A 14,599-nucleotide genomic window follows, 5' to 3' on the forward strand; every position below is an offset into this window, starting at 1 on the left:
GTGGTTCTCATTTTAGCACCATCGGCTGCTGTCCAAAGCAAAGAGATAGTAGGATGACGGCGATGTCATGGAAACGGCCACTATTATGGCTGACTATTCCGCTGTCCCTGTTTGCCGTGGCCGCAAACGCCCAAGCCTGCCGTCTTCGCAGCCCATTCACCGTCAATTCACAGGCGGACGCCGACGAGTTGACCAAATGCGAGCAGTTCAATGGCGACGTCAACATATCCCCATCAGCATCAAGCAACATTACCTTGGACGGTCTCCTGCAAGTCTTTGGGTCGCTACGGGCCACTCTTCCCGGCCACTCCGACACCGCGGATGCGACGACCCTAATTAGCATCTCTAGCAAGACGCTTAGTTTCGTTGGTGGTAGCCTTGTCATTAGCTCCGTATCCAGCCTGCAGTCCATCGCGCTGCCAAAGCTGAAGATCGTTGTCGGTGCCCTCGAGATGTCTGATCTGCCGTCCCTCGTCGACCTGCACCTCGAAGGCATTAACTCGGTCGGCAACTTCAGTCTCGTTTCCGCCCCACGCCTGCTCGAGGCGTCTATTGGCGCGGACAGCACAGATAAGGATCGTGACATCGGCCTGAAGTACCTCACAGACACGACCGATCCCGCCGTTGTGGTCAGGGATGTCGGCCTCGCAAGCCTCTCCGGGTTGGTGGACCTCTACGATGCGTCGCTGATCGAGCTCGCCGAGCTCCCCAACCTCAACGACGTACTCCTTAACACCGGCCACGTGGGGGAGGTGCGCATCCATGGCAACGGCAACCTGACGCTGTCCACATGGGGGGGACCAGGGATCGGCACGACAGAGCAGGTCGTGGGGAAGCTCAGCATCACGGGCGTCAAGCACGTGTCGCCATGCCGATCTTTCGACGTGCACGAGTTCATTGCCGTCAATAACTCGGTCGAGTACCTGCACTTCAGCTTCACGGCCGTGCAGCGCCTCGAGGTTCGCGACAATGCGCGGTTGAAGACCCTTGTGCCCTGGAACGGGCACAATATTTGGGAGTGGGATCTCGCCGATGTCTTGATCAGGGACAACCCGCTGCTTGTATTAAGTCAGTTCCCCGTGCGAAGCGCCAACGACACCCTCACACTACTCGAGTGTCCCGGCTCGTTCAACAACAGCGTAGATCAGTGGCAGTGGTATCCCTTCCACATGGAAACCCTGGCTATCGACGCCGCTATTAACGACACCTTCTTGTAAGTACCACGTACCTGGTTTTGGAGAGATGGCTAACAACCTTGACAGCAAAAGCTTCACCGACCTTTGGGCTGAGGAGGAAGACCCAGAAGCACATCTCCGATCGCTACCCATAGTCCTGCAGAATTTCACTGTCAGGTCAACAGACCCGTCTTTCGACTGCTCCCGGCTCGATGCTCTGAGGTCCGAGACGGTGGCGTTCCCCGGGGCGTACAGCTGCCAGGGCCATACGCTCAATCCCCCGAAGGACGCGGCGTCGGCCCTACTACTTGTGTCATGGAACCTACCGCTTGTTGTTGCTGTCACGATGATGGCATTTTATGTGTAACATATCTATATGCCCTATGCACATTTAGAGAGCTAAGAGCCAGTTGAAGAAGTCACTGTGTAATGACTACCCATCTGTTTTACCCTGAGAGCCTCCTCAGTTTAAAAAGCATATATTCAGCTACCTGACTGATACCGATGTGAACAAAGCACTCGAGATCTGCCACCTCTTTGCTTTTGATATAACGCCAACCTCACTGTGTTACCTCAGCTCTCCTCCTCCTCCTCCTCCTCCTCCTCCTCCTCCTCCTCCTCCGTCACACCCGGGACACCCAAATTCTGCACCCCTCCCAGCCTACCCCTGCAGGACGCAACTGTGTTCCCCACATAGCCATGGAAAACGACCAAAACTGGCTGCGTATTCAACCCTACCCACTCGCGCCACTGGTAGAACCACGGCACCGAACCGAGAATTGTTATCAGCCGGAGCACCCGGTACCAGTTGACGGGCGGCCGGCAGAGAAGGGCGTCGCAGACGGCCAGCGCGACGCCGCACAGCGCTGCGGCCTGGATGTAGGCGACGGCGACGAGGAGCCCGAGGCACAGGAAGAAGCGGCACAGCATGGCCGCGAAGGTGGGGGGAGGGTCTGGCTTGGATGCTTTCCAGGTGTATGTGGTTATCACAAGTTCGATGTCAATGCCGGGGTTCCAGATGCTGATCGTGCAGGTCATTATTGCGGGTTGGTTATGGAGGATTTGTTCCTGAGTGTCGTGGTGGGTTGTGGGGGTGTAACTGAGATCGAAGTCGGGGTTTGGTTCTTTTATATGCAACAAACCCAAAATGCTCCAGTGTGTCGGGGTTTCTCGAGTCCTTTGTGGCTGTAAGCAAGTATCATCCAACAATCACTGGTCATTGATAAGAGGGTGACTGAGGAAACAGATGACAAAGAAGTACAGAATTCTTCAATGCGTTTTGTATGTATCTTCTCCTTTAGCTGTAGATATGCGCTAGGTGTGCGCTAGATGCTTGGCGCTAGTTCAGGTCATGTGGTCTAAGCCAATGTGAGCTGTCTAGATTAACCACAATGTATACGCTGGCTGGTTTCATTTCCATCTTGGCTTGAAAGCTAAAATTGACGACAAAACAACCACAACCTCTATCATCTCTGCTTCTGCAATCTCGCGATAATGGCCAGAAGCCAGAACATCGTGGCATCCGTGCTTATTTTTCTCACGCTCTTTTTAATTGCAAGCCTATCCACATCCAATGATTATGTTTCCTTCCGCGCCGCCCCGACGACAACCACGACTGTCACCCACACTGTCCTCTTCCAGTTCAAAGCAGATGCAAACCCTGAGCATGTCCACGCTGTGCGTATCCAGAAAGCCATATTGCTTCCGGAAGATATCTAATTATGCAGGCATGTGCGCGTTTCCTTTCGCTGAAGGACGCTTGCATCCATCCAACCACCCAGACTCCCTACATCACGTCCTTGCAAGGTGGGAAGGACAACTCGGCTGAAGGACGGCAGGTAAGATATCATCGTTTATACATGCTATGCTATCTTCCTCTTCTGTTTTCTAATGACAAGCAAGAATGGAATAACCCATGGGTTCATCGTCGAGTTTGCCTCGGCTGAGGACAGGGACTACTACGTCGGGACGGATCCGATCCACCAGGCTTTCGTCAAGAGCCTTGACGGGTTGGTTGAGAAGGCTATCGTTATCGACTTCAGGAATGGCGTCTATTAGCTGGCTGCATCTTGTCAGACCTTGCAACTTTTCTTGGTCTTGGTTGCGAAGATCTTAAACGAACCTCATAAAATAAGGGGAGGGGGGATAAGGGGGGGAATCCGTCTAACATCCCCTTGGGGGTGAATGGTGGAGTAAAATCTCCCAGGCACACACCCATTGGTTGTCAAAGTCTCTGCTTAATATCTGCCACTTTCTTATGTGTACTCTCTATGGCTGGAGGCACACCATCAAGAATGTGGCTTGCAGGTTGCATGTGGACTCTTCAGGGCCAATGAACATACCCTGGCCGGAAGAACAACTGCATCAGGTCCTCGGAATCCCGGAGTATTTGACCTCCCACTCCAGTTTCCACGCATCTCTGCTCTCTCAATTTCTGTCCATGTGTCAGGGACACCATTTTCGCGTTCCCAATCCTGCATTGGCTACTATTCCGTTGTGTCCGCCAGCAGTTTCTAACCATGCACCGCCATTTGGGGCGGTGGTTATCCAGAAAAGCCGGTCAAACGGACAAAGAGCCGCCCTCTCCGGGCGGGCGTTCGAGGCTTGATCCGGCTGAGAATGCCCAAGACAGCGTCCAAGGCGTCGCACCTGATGATCACAAGCCAACACAATCTCCAGCCTCCTCGCCACAGAATGCCGGCCGTGAGAGCTTGAATCCGTCCCCGCAAACAATTCACGAGTCCCCTTACGGCTTGAAGGAGCTCATCAGCCAACCGGCTGAGAAGGAGAACGCGGTGGACATTATCGCCATTCATGGGCTCAACGGCCATCGTGAGAAGACATGGACCAGCAAGACGACAGGCCTCAACTGGCTATGTGACGCGTCCTGCCTCCCGAAAGACATTCCAAATGCTCGGGTTTCCAGCTTTGGATATAACTCGGCCTCTTATTTCAGTCGAGGTGACTCGGACGTCCGCGACTTCGCGTCGGAGCTCCTTGCCGCCGTCAGAGCGAGCAGGAAGTGTCAAGTAGACAGGCGGAGATATCATTGTCGTGTGCCATAGTCTCGGTGGTTTAGTTTTCAAACAGGTACTTGTTCATCCTTGTTTTGTTTTTATTTTTGGAAAATGTTCTGACAAATTCAGGCCGTCATTAAGGCCCATGAGCAAGATCACTTCTATGCAACTTTGCTAGAGAGCATACAAGGTGTGGTATTCTTTGCCACCCCCCACAGAGGCTCGGATCTGGCCTTCTGGGACAGCATTGGAACTCGCCTTGCGAAGGCCGCAACGCTCGGCTTCACGACCAATACAAAACTGTCAAAAGACCTCAAAGTCGATTCGGAGATGCTGAAACGCATCTCCGATTCCTTCGCCTATCGAGGAGGGGGCTTCAAGATTCGGAGCTTTTATGAGACGGAACTTATGCCTGGCCTCAACTGTCGCGTGAGTTGAGAGACCCAACACTCTTGATCGCTTCAGTCACCTAACACGAGACCTAACGCCATCTGCCGTCTTCTTTCTAGGTCGTCGACAGAGACTCGGCCAGGCTGGGCTGGAGCAACGAACTTGACATCGCATCACCGGCAAATCATTCCAGTGTCTGCAAGTTCCCTTCACCAGCCGACCAACGGTACCAGACAGCTGTCTTCGCTATACTTGACATGATTGGCATGCCGGATGAGAGCGTTGACCTTCGTGAGTGCCGATTGCGCGGCTACATGTGCATTGCAAGAGTCCTGACCATCAATATTCAGCGTTCACCAATCGTGAAGAGAGCTGTATGGACCAACTGAACGCAGACTACCAGCACCACCTAGGCCAGATAGATGACCCAGTCCCAGGGACGTGCGAATGGATTCTCCCGCATGAAAAGTGGCAGCAATGGCAGTCCTGGCCGGGCTCGTCCTTGCTCTGGTTCACTTCAAGCGCCGGCTGTGGGAAATCTGTCATGGCCAAGTTTCTCGTCGACTACTTCCAGGCCAAGCGAGGAGGAGCAAGGCCAGTCCAAATCTTTGGATACTTCTTCTTCATGGATGGTATCGGTCGCCAGGACAACGCATCGGCTGCGGTATCTGCTCTTCTACACCAGATGTATTGTTCGCAGCATGGCTTGATCAAGTACGCCATGAGGAAATTCCAAGGCACCCCGACCCACGTCAGCAACAGGTTCTCAACGCTGTGGTCCATTCTCATTGATAGTATCAGCAATTCCGGGCGGAGGATGTTCTCTGGGTCCTGGATGGACTGGATGAATGTGAAGAGCAGTCGCTTCGCCGATTCATTCGGGCCCTCTCGTCCTTCTTCGACTCGCATACCGCCACCGACAGCCGGGTCTCTAGGTGCAGTCTCAAGATTATTATTCTTAGCCGTCCAAGCAGCCTGATACAGCAATTTTTGGGCCTGTTCACTGATAAGGACTTGCTCCACGTCAACCGCGACAACCGCAGAAACAGATTCAGGCTTGCAGGCGAAGACGAAAACCAGGCAATCACGACCGACATTGTTCTATTCGCCCAGTGGAAGGTCGGCGAGCTTGCGTCGGCTTCTGCGCTTCCGAGGAACGTATTGGAGCGTCTGCACAAGAGATTAGTCGCCGGAGCCGACTTTACGTACCTCTGGATATCCCTGGTTATCAAGATGGTCGAAGACTCGACCGTGAACGGCATCTCCGTGGCACAGCTGGAGAAGATTCTCAATACAACTAGTCTGAATGATGTGTATCGGCACCTCCTCGAGGGGGCATCTAGGGTATATCCTGAAAAGACAAGGAAGCTCTTACCAATTGTTCTGGCTGCATTCCGACCATTAACTGTCGAGGAGATGTGTGTCGCAGTGGAAGTGGTGGAAGACTACAAGGCAAAGGACAAGGAGTCCACCAGTCATCCACTGGAACAAGAATGGTCTGTAAGGGAAAGTACTCTCGGGGTTACCAACCTTCCGGAAAACTGGGATGAAGAGGTCCCTTTGTCGGTTCAACCGAGGACACAATCACTCGAGACGCTTGGTCAACAGCTTCACCGGCCCTTTGACAACCACATCCGCCAGCTTTGTGGTCATTTTATCAGGATATGGCGCCGCAAACTATACTTTGTTCACCAAACGGCACGGTCCTTCTTGATCAACGTGTCCTTCGAATTGGACTGCAGCCCGGCGCGAACTCTGACCCCTGGCAACATATTAGCAGACCATGTTCTAGCAGGTGATCCTAGTGGAACTTGGCGGCCTATCAAACCGGACCAAGCAAACCAAACTCTTCTCAACGTTTGCGTCAGCTATATTAAAATGTTTAACCCTGAGAAGGACGGTGAGGACTCTCCAACATGGGATGATGGGCAGTTGGCAGAGTATCTGGAGCAGTGTAGGACGGATCCACCACGAGCCTTCTTCCCATACGCAGCACTCCATTGGATTCAACACTATCGACCTGTCCGGAAGGCCCTCAACTTTCAGTACGATGAGCTGCCCCGGCTCGGCACTAACCATTTCAAGGCGTGGATCAGAGTTCACAGTACCTGGACGTCAGACCACGAAGAATCTCCTGGGGCGGTTTGGCTGAATGATGGAGTATCTCGGCGCGAGCAATCGTTTGAGCTGGCGGATACTTTGAGGCAGGATAACTTCCAGAAAATTTACAATGGAAGCCTCGAGGACCTCGAGAGGCGCTATAAGGGTCTCCGTGTGTGGGTTCATAATGCATGGTGCGCCAAGAAATTACGTTACTCGGCGGTTGTCGATAAACTTGGGAGGTTAGGTCAAGGCCTCGAAAAACAGTGGATAGGGGAGAGAGAAGGGTTATACTGCTTGGTTCACGATTCACGACATTCGAGACAGCCGAACGGAAGGACAGTGGCCCCGAGACATGCAGCTTCAAGAAGATCGTCTCAGACTATTACAACATCTCACTAACGAACTTGAGGAAGAGCGGCGCCGAGCCTTCGGAAAATATCCCGAGTTTGAAGCCGTGGTAACCGAGCAAGAGGGCCATATAGGCTCGGCTTTAACAAACATCTTCAAGATGTGCTTGCAACAGCCAAGCAGGAAGAGGACTTCTATGAGGTGCTTATGCACTTTGATCTTCTTAGTTTGGAGGAGGCAGGACTCGAGGAGGATGAGTTTTGAGTGAATACTGGGAATCAAGAGTCAACGATCAGAGATACAACGGCCGGCTGACGATAAGGAGGGTTGCTAGAATGACGAAGAGATAGATAGAAGGTAATATCCCTAACCGGATCAAACACTACATTCGGGAACGGACGAAACTGGCAACAGCAGGGTCTAGGGTAATACGCACTCCGGGCGCACAGGTGCCGGAGCTGTCGAACCCCGAGACTCGGTTCTTCGATGACAGCGTGGGACTGCCGAGGATAGTCACTCATAGGCGGAGCGGATCAAGACGAAGCTAGCTGGCCGTGATGTATATTTAGCTGAAGGGGCTCTAGCAGGTAAGCACTTACACTGGCACAGATTCTGGGAAACCTGCCGGTGCATATATGAGGTCTAATTTAGAGGGCTTTCTTCCACTATTGTCGTGTTAAGAGGCCTTAACTTGGATGAATTGGTGCTACTTTGCAACCGTTTTGCATGCGAACTAGCAGACATATTTCTACCTTTCTAGACTCTCTAGATGACGAACCCATTTACTCCCTCAGACACTACTCGACATCTGGACTTGGGGGAAGTTCCGGTTCCTCGCTTCGCTCCGGGTCTCCTTTTTCCTGAGACTTGTGCGGCACCCCATTCGGCTCCTTTCCCCAATCCCCCTCGCCCTTCCCCTCCTGTGACTGAGGTGCCGCCTCGGGCTTGCTCGCCCTGATCTCCTTCCGTATGAGCTCAATCTCGATCACGGGAGTCCCATCCTTGATCTTGGACCTCAGCTTGTCGCTGTCGCGGTCAAAATACACGGCCCAGAAACTCCCCTCCTTGACGGCGCAGAAGCCCTCCCAGCCACCAAAGGTCAGCCTCCTGTCCTGCCGGGTGCAATCAAAGGGCCCCGTGAAGTTGCCCTCGGAGAACTGCCGCGTCCCGAACTTCAGCTCGTAGGTCTCGCGGTGGACGAAGACCCAGTTCATGATGGGCGCCTCGTCCGTGATCGTGGAGACAAGGCCGACGTAGTTGGTGTCGGGGTACGCGAGATAGTAGCCGGCGAATGGGTGGCCGAACGGCATGTCGTGGTCCTTGCCCGTGTCGATGTAGATCTGTAGTCCGGATCAGTCTGCGGGCCTGTCTCATGACATTCAGGACGGTGTCGTCGATGCGCATCTTTGTACGAACCTTGTCCCCAGAGAGAACAACCCGGCGACCCTCGAGGACCATGCTATGCTCGGATGACTTGGGGCAGTGCACAATGAGGTTGTTCTTTCGGCTGCGGTGTTCTTCTCGCCTGGATTTTCTCTGGGATGCTTTTATACCCTCTGAGGCGCCGGCGATGGCGCCGAAGCCGATAAGGAGGGTGAGCATAATCAACGGGGTTGTTTATTTACTTGCGTTTGGATCTTAGCAATAATCATTCCTGCAGTTTTATGGGATGACTGTGGAGTTGAAGCATCCGGAGTTCGTCAGACGTAACTATAAAAACCGGTCGACCTCAAGCATATGGATCCAGTGAGACGCAGTCAGAGAGTCTCCTGCTTTCAGTGGGACCAGAGGTGCGTGCTTCGTGTTTGATATTCGCTAACGGTGAGGGGTTCGCGGCAGGAAACCAGATCATCTGCTGATATGTGCGAATTCCCCAACTGAACGCATTTCAGCACTGACTTGGCGCGTTCGAGGAAAGCTTCCATTCTTCCCCTATCATGTCATCCCAGGGAAGACGTCGGGGTGGTGAGCTTATTCTTGCTTCAAGTCTGCAAAAACGGATTGATCTGCGGTGCAGCGAATGATCGTCGTGACAGGGGCCCTGGCTGGTATAATTGGCTGCTAATTCAACGACCCCAAGGGTTCTCCAGACCCCAAAACGAAGATCTTCCATAATGGTCCGAGGGACAAATGGAAAACATACGATTGGTTTCGCACGTTTTATAACAGAACCACCATCGCACGATTTGACTTCGCGACGCCAGGCAAGAGCTCCCTTGCGCTGCCACGCATGGACATCAAGCACAACTGGCTTACAACCGTAGAGGCTTCGTAATGATTGATAGCCAGGTCAATGGGAAGCATAAGAGGGGCCGGATATCCGTCCGAGTTCCGAGCATCTGGACCGCTCTGAAGACATCTCAACCCTGTTTGCCCCTATTCCCACCTCCCAGCCTCAGCCCTCTCCGCAGGACGTCCAAGGTCTACTGCAGGGACGTCGCCCTGTCTCTTTAAGCACGTCTTCCCGGCGCTTCTCAACCGCATCTTCCTCTGGAAGCTTGCGCACAGAGACAGTCGAATCACCGCCCGCGGACATCCCATCGCCTCAATTAAAACGGTCCTCGACCTTCAAAATCCCCCTCAAGGTTAACACCGACCCCTCCCTCTCGACCTTTAACAACCGGTCTCGGGCCTCGTCGCTCGAACAGTCTCCCCCGGAGAAGCGCCACGCGTACAAGTCGTCCCTCGGAAGCATACCGTCGGCCACGAAGCCCCCGGAGAACCCCCAGCCGCGCGTCGATCCTCCCCGTCCAACCCGGCAATCATCCTCGGACCAGTTCTCAGCGGCGACGAAGGAGCCTCTCACATACACTCCCGTCAACGAGGAGTCGCCAACAGCATCCACCCCGCCCCGGCCTCTGCAGGACAGACCAAGCCCCGATTCCACCATGTCTTCCCAGTAAGTGGGAGCCTCCCAAGAATTTGACTGACGGCGAAGACCGACTGACTGGCACTCCCCCAGACCAACAAAAGTCGATACTCAGGCCTATGCGGCCCCACCGAATGCGAACTCGGCGACAACCCGGGTCAACCTCCCCGGCCTCCCCGGCCCCAACATCCCACTGCCCAACATATCGGGGCAGGCGAACGGCGTAATCGGTAAGTCCAGACCTATTCCTCCACCACCACCACCACCACTACTACTACTCCTTCCAATATTGCCTATCCACGTGGCTGATCCCCCTGGCTAACAATAAAAAAGGAAACCTACTCAAGGGACCCGTCACCGCCGATGGCAAGCTAAAGGAAGCGGCTCTGATGGTAGGAATCAAGCTTGATCTCGAGGCTGAGGTGCACATCACGGCGCGGGTTAGGGGTGATATATTGGTGGGGCTGTACTGAGGGGTCGGCCGGGGAAATTGGGTTGAGATGTTTATAGAAGTTGGAAGAATGTTATTCTGATCCTGGTGATCTTGGCTTGACTCGGTTGTCGTTTCCTCTGCTCTCTGCGTTGATCTGGCCTTACTCCTCTAACCATCGTCCCGAGACAGTGAGAGAGGGAAACGCGTGGGCGGCAGGAATTAGCAATGGAGGTCTTGGTTTACCAAATCCCGCCAGGACCATTGGTGAGTTTCTTCACATCCAGAGGGGAGAGGTCACACCTTCTAGAGGGGTACAGGGGTGTGGTTCGAAACGACTGGCAAAAGGAGAATATTAGAGGGTAGGGAAGCTTGGGAAAATATGGGCATAGAAATATTTGGCTAGAGGAGGTGCATGCATGGCTACTAAGGAGTGAAAGGCGAAGCATCAAAAAGAAACAAAAAAAGGGATGGTTGGGTGGTTCGAATACTTGCATCTAGGTGACACCCGGAGGTGGCTGTCATAGGTGTCTGTATCAACATCGTTCGGTAGGGACAGCACAGATATCACCCACAAAAGAGAAGGAATCCCGCACAGAACGTAGAGACAAAACCGAGCCACAAACACCATCAACCATCCCGCGTCAAACCAACACAACCCACGCCTACTCCCCCTCCCGCCCACCCCCCCACCGCAACGCAACAGCCGCTCCAACAACAGGCAACACACTAACCAGCTCCCCCAGCCCCGCCAGCCCAGGCGGAATCCGGGCCCCGACGCGAGCCAGCGCGCCCGACCCGATCAACACGGCAGCGACGTTGTACACGAAGGCCCAGCAGAAGTTGAAGGCAATCCGGCGCGCCGACCGCCGGCTCACGGCCATGGCGGTGCGGACGCCCGACGCCGCGGGCCGCAGCAGGACCACGTCGGCCGCGGAGCCGGCCACGTCGGTGCCGCCGGCAGCGGCGTGCATGTGCATCCCCACCGTGGCCTGGGCTAGCGCGGGGGCGTCGTTGGTGCCGTCGCCGCAGAAGATGATGACGGGTGGGTTGGGGGTGGTGGTGGACTGGAGGTGTTGGATGTACGCTCGCTTGTCGGCCGGGGTGCAGCGGGAGCGGACGTTGGTGGCGGGGATGCCGAGGCGGGATGCCACTGCCCGGACCGCTCCGTCGTCGTCGCCGGAGAGGATGTGGACGGCGATGCCGGAGGCGCGCAGCTTCGAGACGGTGGCGAGTGCGTCGGGGCGCAGGGAGTCCTCAAGACCGAACACGGCGGCGAGGGAGCTGTCCACGGTGAAGCAGAAGGCGGTGTAGCCCAGTGACAGGATGGGCTGGACGCGGGGGTCGGAGGAGAGGTCGAGCCATCGAGAATTGCCCGCGCGAAGTGCATAACCTGGGGCGATGCCCTCCACACCTTTGCCGGCCAGGGCTTTGGGTTCCATCACTGCCGCTGCCGACACGCCCGTTGCCTCGAGATGGTGCGCAACGGCCAACGACACCGGGTGCTTGATGCCACCAACTAGACCAAACAGGAGCGACTTTGTGGTGGCCGGATCATGACCGAAATACTCCTCCCGGGCAACAGTAAGCTTGCCTTGCGTGATTGTTCCGGTCTTGTCGAATACAACATGGGTGGCCTTGTATGCGACCTCGAGACTGTCGGCAGATTTGAAGATGACGCCTCGTTCAGCTGCCACCCCGGTAGCAATGACAATAACCATGGGGACGGCGAGACCGATGGCGCAAGGGCACGACACGATCAGGACAGTAATCGCGTATGTCACCGCCTGAATTGTTGCATCAGAACCAGACTGTTTCTGGACACCGACACCGACAGCTATCCAAACGACAAAGGTGATAGTCGCCAGCATGACGATGACAGGGACAAAGTAGGACGCAACCCGGTCGGCAATATCTTGGATCCTTGGCTTCGACAGTTTCGCCTCGTCGACCATGCCGGCGATTGTGCTGATCGTGTTATCCCCGGGCAGTCGGGCCAGCTGAACGGTGAGGGCCCCTGAGCCATTGACCGACCCCGCAATGACCGCGGAGCCGGGGTGCTTCTCGACGACCATAGACTCCCCAGTGATCATCGACTCGTCGAGTTCCGAGGATCCCGATACAACCGTCCCGTCAGTCGGAACCCTGCAATCCGGCATGACCCTGAAAACGTCGCCATACTGCAGCAGCCTGGCGTCGATCTCTCTCTCGCCGCGGGGCCCCTCGCCCAAGATCACGACGGTGGGCGTCTGTAGCGAACGCACCGATATCGACTCGACGGCCTTCTGGCGGGCGAGCGCGCTGACGTAGCGGCCGACCATGATGAGGGTGACGAGAAGGGTGCTCGTCTCGAAGAACTGACCCGTCGATAGCGGCTGTCCCATGAGGAGGAAGGCGAACGACACGACGGAAAAGACGTAGGCCGCGCTCGTGCTCAGGACGATGAGCAGGTCCATCTCAACCATCCTGGAGAATACCAGCGCCTTCAGGGCCTTTGGGTAGAACGGACCGGCGACGACGACCTGGACCATGGTCGCGAGGGCGAGCGAGGCAGAGCTGTACGCGATCTCCCTCTTGGGCAGGGGAGCCCAGGCCATCACCAGGACTGGGATGGTGAGGACCGCAGACAGCAGGGTCATGTATCCGACATGGCGAACGTGTTTGCCGCCGGCCTCGAGAGCCGGGTCTGCACGAGGCGGGGCGAGCTTCATGGGCGTATCCCAGCCCTTCTCGACGAGGTCTCGCGCCCCGACTTTCTGGGCGTCAAACTCGACGTGGACGATTGTCTTCCCAACGACGCTCATCTCCGTGACGCCGTCCGGCCACGCGCGGTTGATAACTTCCGTTGGGTCGCCGGGAGTGATGAGGTCGATGCTGGATCCCTGATTCGTGATCCTCTCATACTTGAACTCGGTGGTTCGTTGGAGGTGGTTCATGACCTCGGCCAGAGATTCAGCGCCGACGTCCAGGTCAAACTCGGCCCGCGCAAGTACAAGGCTTGTCTTCAGGTTCCGGACCGAGTCAAGCTTGGTAATTGTCCGATGGAGTTTCGTCTCGCAGCCTGTGCAGGTCATCCCCGAGACACTGAGGACGACGTGCTCGAAGTCTGAGACCCCCCTCTCAAGGTCAGTGGCTCGAGCTTCGTTGGCGGGAATTTCCTTGGTCTTCTCGGTCACCTCATGGGATTTCTCCCCACCGCAGCAAGCATCGGCGCAAGAACTAGCAACGCGAGGCGCCGGAGCCTTGGCACAACAGCCCTGCGAGCAAGAATCACCGGCCGATCCAGGCCGGCTAGCGCGGGAGCGTCTCTTAGATTTCGGCCAGGGGCCCTCAACGGTGACACTTGCGCACGCTCCGGTTGCGCAGCACGAGTCGGCTGAAATGCGAGGGTGGGACGGCGGTTGCGAGCGCTTCCTCTCCACAGACCGTCGTTCCCGCGGGGCACAGCACGATTCCTGTCCCAGGGCCAGTAGAGCACGGCAGATGCATCCCAGCGCTTCCAAGGTGGATTGGTAGCGCTCGCGAGCAGCACTGGAATGGCGACGGCAGGGCTTCCCGTCCTCGGCACCGTTGCAGGCCGTGCTGGCATCGGAGCTGGTGTCGACTAGGTTGTCCGTCTCGGCGTCAGTACCGGCACGGAGAATGGCAGACAACAGCATGCGATAGCGGGCCAGACTTACCTTTCTCGCATTCACGCAGGGCAAGACGGTCGATGCAGGTCGAGTCACAGCAGGGGGATGCCTTGCCCTTACAGCAGTCGGGCTTGGTCTCAAGTTCCGTTTGTTGGCGCGTTACTGCCGGGCAGCAGCTCTCCACACAGTCAATATCCTCAATCGCCGTTCTGCAGCCGTCATCTTCTTTGGCAGTGGCTATATTCGCCAGTGGCTTGCAGCAGCTTTCTTGCGCTCCAGAGTCTGCCCCGCAGCAACCATCGTCCTCGGGGCAGGCGCGATTATCACTGTCAGGATTGGCGACGTTGGCGAGATTGCCATCTTCAACCAGAGAGGGGCATCCGCAAGCCATAGTATATGGTGGCGAGGTGCCTACCGATTACCTGGAGATTCGGGAAATGAAGTGAGAGAGGCACGATGTACGGATTACAGCACACGAGAATGTGGTTGGGCTGCGCTGTGCAGCACAGACCACATTTTCCTTCCATGACTTCGCTGCCGTCCAATCCCGGCATCGGCCTCGAAGCCGATGGTCAGGAGATCCATCATTCCACGGCCGCCGTTCTCATCGAGCGACAGACCACAGTTCGCTGACT

At 55.7% G+C, this 14,599-nt stretch overlaps 7 protein-coding genes across 7 annotated transcripts; 5 read left to right on the forward strand and 2 right to left on the reverse strand.

Moving 5' to 3' along the window:
• Nucleotides 1-62: 62 nt before the first annotated feature.
• QBC33DRAFT_555114 (uncharacterized protein) lies at nucleotides 63-1,542 on the forward strand (the record flags this gene model as incomplete). The annotated part of the gene is made up of 2 exons (XM_060429597.1): nucleotides 63-1,213; nucleotides 1,263-1,542. The coding sequence occupies 2 exons, from the start codon at nucleotides 63-65 to the stop codon at nucleotides 1,540-1,542; spliced, it is 1,431 nt and encodes a 476-aa protein (XP_060288170.1).
• Nucleotides 1,543-1,748: 206 nt separating this feature from the next.
• Nucleotides 1,749-2,414, forward strand: QBC33DRAFT_592765 (uncharacterized protein; the record flags this gene model as incomplete). Its single annotated transcript, XM_060431696.1, has 1 exon — nucleotides 1,749-2,414. A coding segment is annotated over one exon (618 nt), but the record flags the coding sequence as incomplete, so codon positions are not given.
• Nucleotides 2,415-2,606: 192 nt separating this feature from the next.
• Nucleotides 2,607-3,464, forward strand: QBC33DRAFT_171859 (uncharacterized protein). The gene is made up of 3 exons (XM_060422335.1): nucleotides 2,607-2,852; nucleotides 2,903-3,013; nucleotides 3,078-3,464. Exons 1-3 carry the CDS (start codon nucleotides 2,670-2,672, stop codon nucleotides 3,231-3,233), a joined length of 450 nt encoding a protein of 149 aa, XP_060288172.1. The 5' UTR covers nucleotides 2,607-2,669; the 3' UTR covers nucleotides 3,234-3,464.
• A 230-nt stretch (nucleotides 3,465-3,694) lies between these two features.
• Nucleotides 3,695-7,297, forward strand: QBC33DRAFT_616135 (uncharacterized protein; the record flags this gene model as incomplete). Its single annotated transcript, XM_060432658.1, has 6 exons — nucleotides 3,695-4,204; nucleotides 4,322-4,621; nucleotides 4,702-4,873; nucleotides 4,978-5,333; nucleotides 5,378-6,854; nucleotides 7,194-7,297. 6 exons carry the CDS (start codon nucleotides 3,695-3,697, stop codon nucleotides 7,295-7,297), a joined length of 2,919 nt encoding a protein of 972 aa, XP_060288173.1.
• A 419-nt stretch (nucleotides 7,298-7,716) lies between these two features.
• On the reverse strand, nucleotides 7,717-9,040 carry QBC33DRAFT_525275 (uncharacterized protein). Its single transcript, XM_060426801.1, has 2 exons — nucleotides 8,450-9,040; nucleotides 7,717-8,373 (listed from the first exon to the last, which is right to left on the reverse strand). Exons 1-2 carry the CDS (start codon nucleotides 8,633-8,635, stop codon nucleotides 7,831-7,833), a joined length of 729 nt encoding a protein of 242 aa, XP_060288174.1. The 5' UTR covers nucleotides 8,636-9,040; the 3' UTR covers nucleotides 7,717-7,830.
• On the forward strand, nucleotides 9,035-10,680 carry QBC33DRAFT_566093 (uncharacterized protein). Its single transcript, XM_060430443.1, has 4 exons — nucleotides 9,035-9,401; nucleotides 9,548-9,932; nucleotides 9,996-10,132; nucleotides 10,236-10,680. The coding sequence occupies exons 1-4, from the start codon at nucleotides 9,308-9,310 to the stop codon at nucleotides 10,373-10,375; spliced, it is 756 nt and encodes a 251-aa protein (XP_060288175.1). The 5' UTR covers nucleotides 9,035-9,307; the 3' UTR covers nucleotides 10,376-10,680.
• A 317-nt stretch (nucleotides 10,681-10,997) lies between these two features.
• QBC33DRAFT_555120 (copper-translocating P-type ATPase) lies at nucleotides 10,998-14,355 on the reverse strand (the record flags this gene model as incomplete). Its single annotated transcript, XM_060429598.1, has 2 exons — nucleotides 10,998-13,936; nucleotides 14,013-14,355. The coding sequence occupies 2 exons, from the start codon at nucleotides 14,353-14,355 to the stop codon at nucleotides 10,998-11,000; spliced, it is 3,282 nt and encodes a 1,093-aa protein (XP_060288176.1).
• Nucleotides 14,356-14,599: the final 244 nt, after the last annotated feature.

This window comes from Phialemonium atrogriseum (assembly GCF_030411735.1).
Source record: "Phialemonium atrogriseum strain 8032-3 unplaced genomic scaffold QBC33scaffold_2, whole genome shotgun sequence".
Classification (NCBI taxonomy): domain Eukaryota; kingdom Fungi; phylum Ascomycota; class Sordariomycetes; order Cephalothecales; family Cephalothecaceae; genus Phialemonium; species Phialemonium atrogriseum.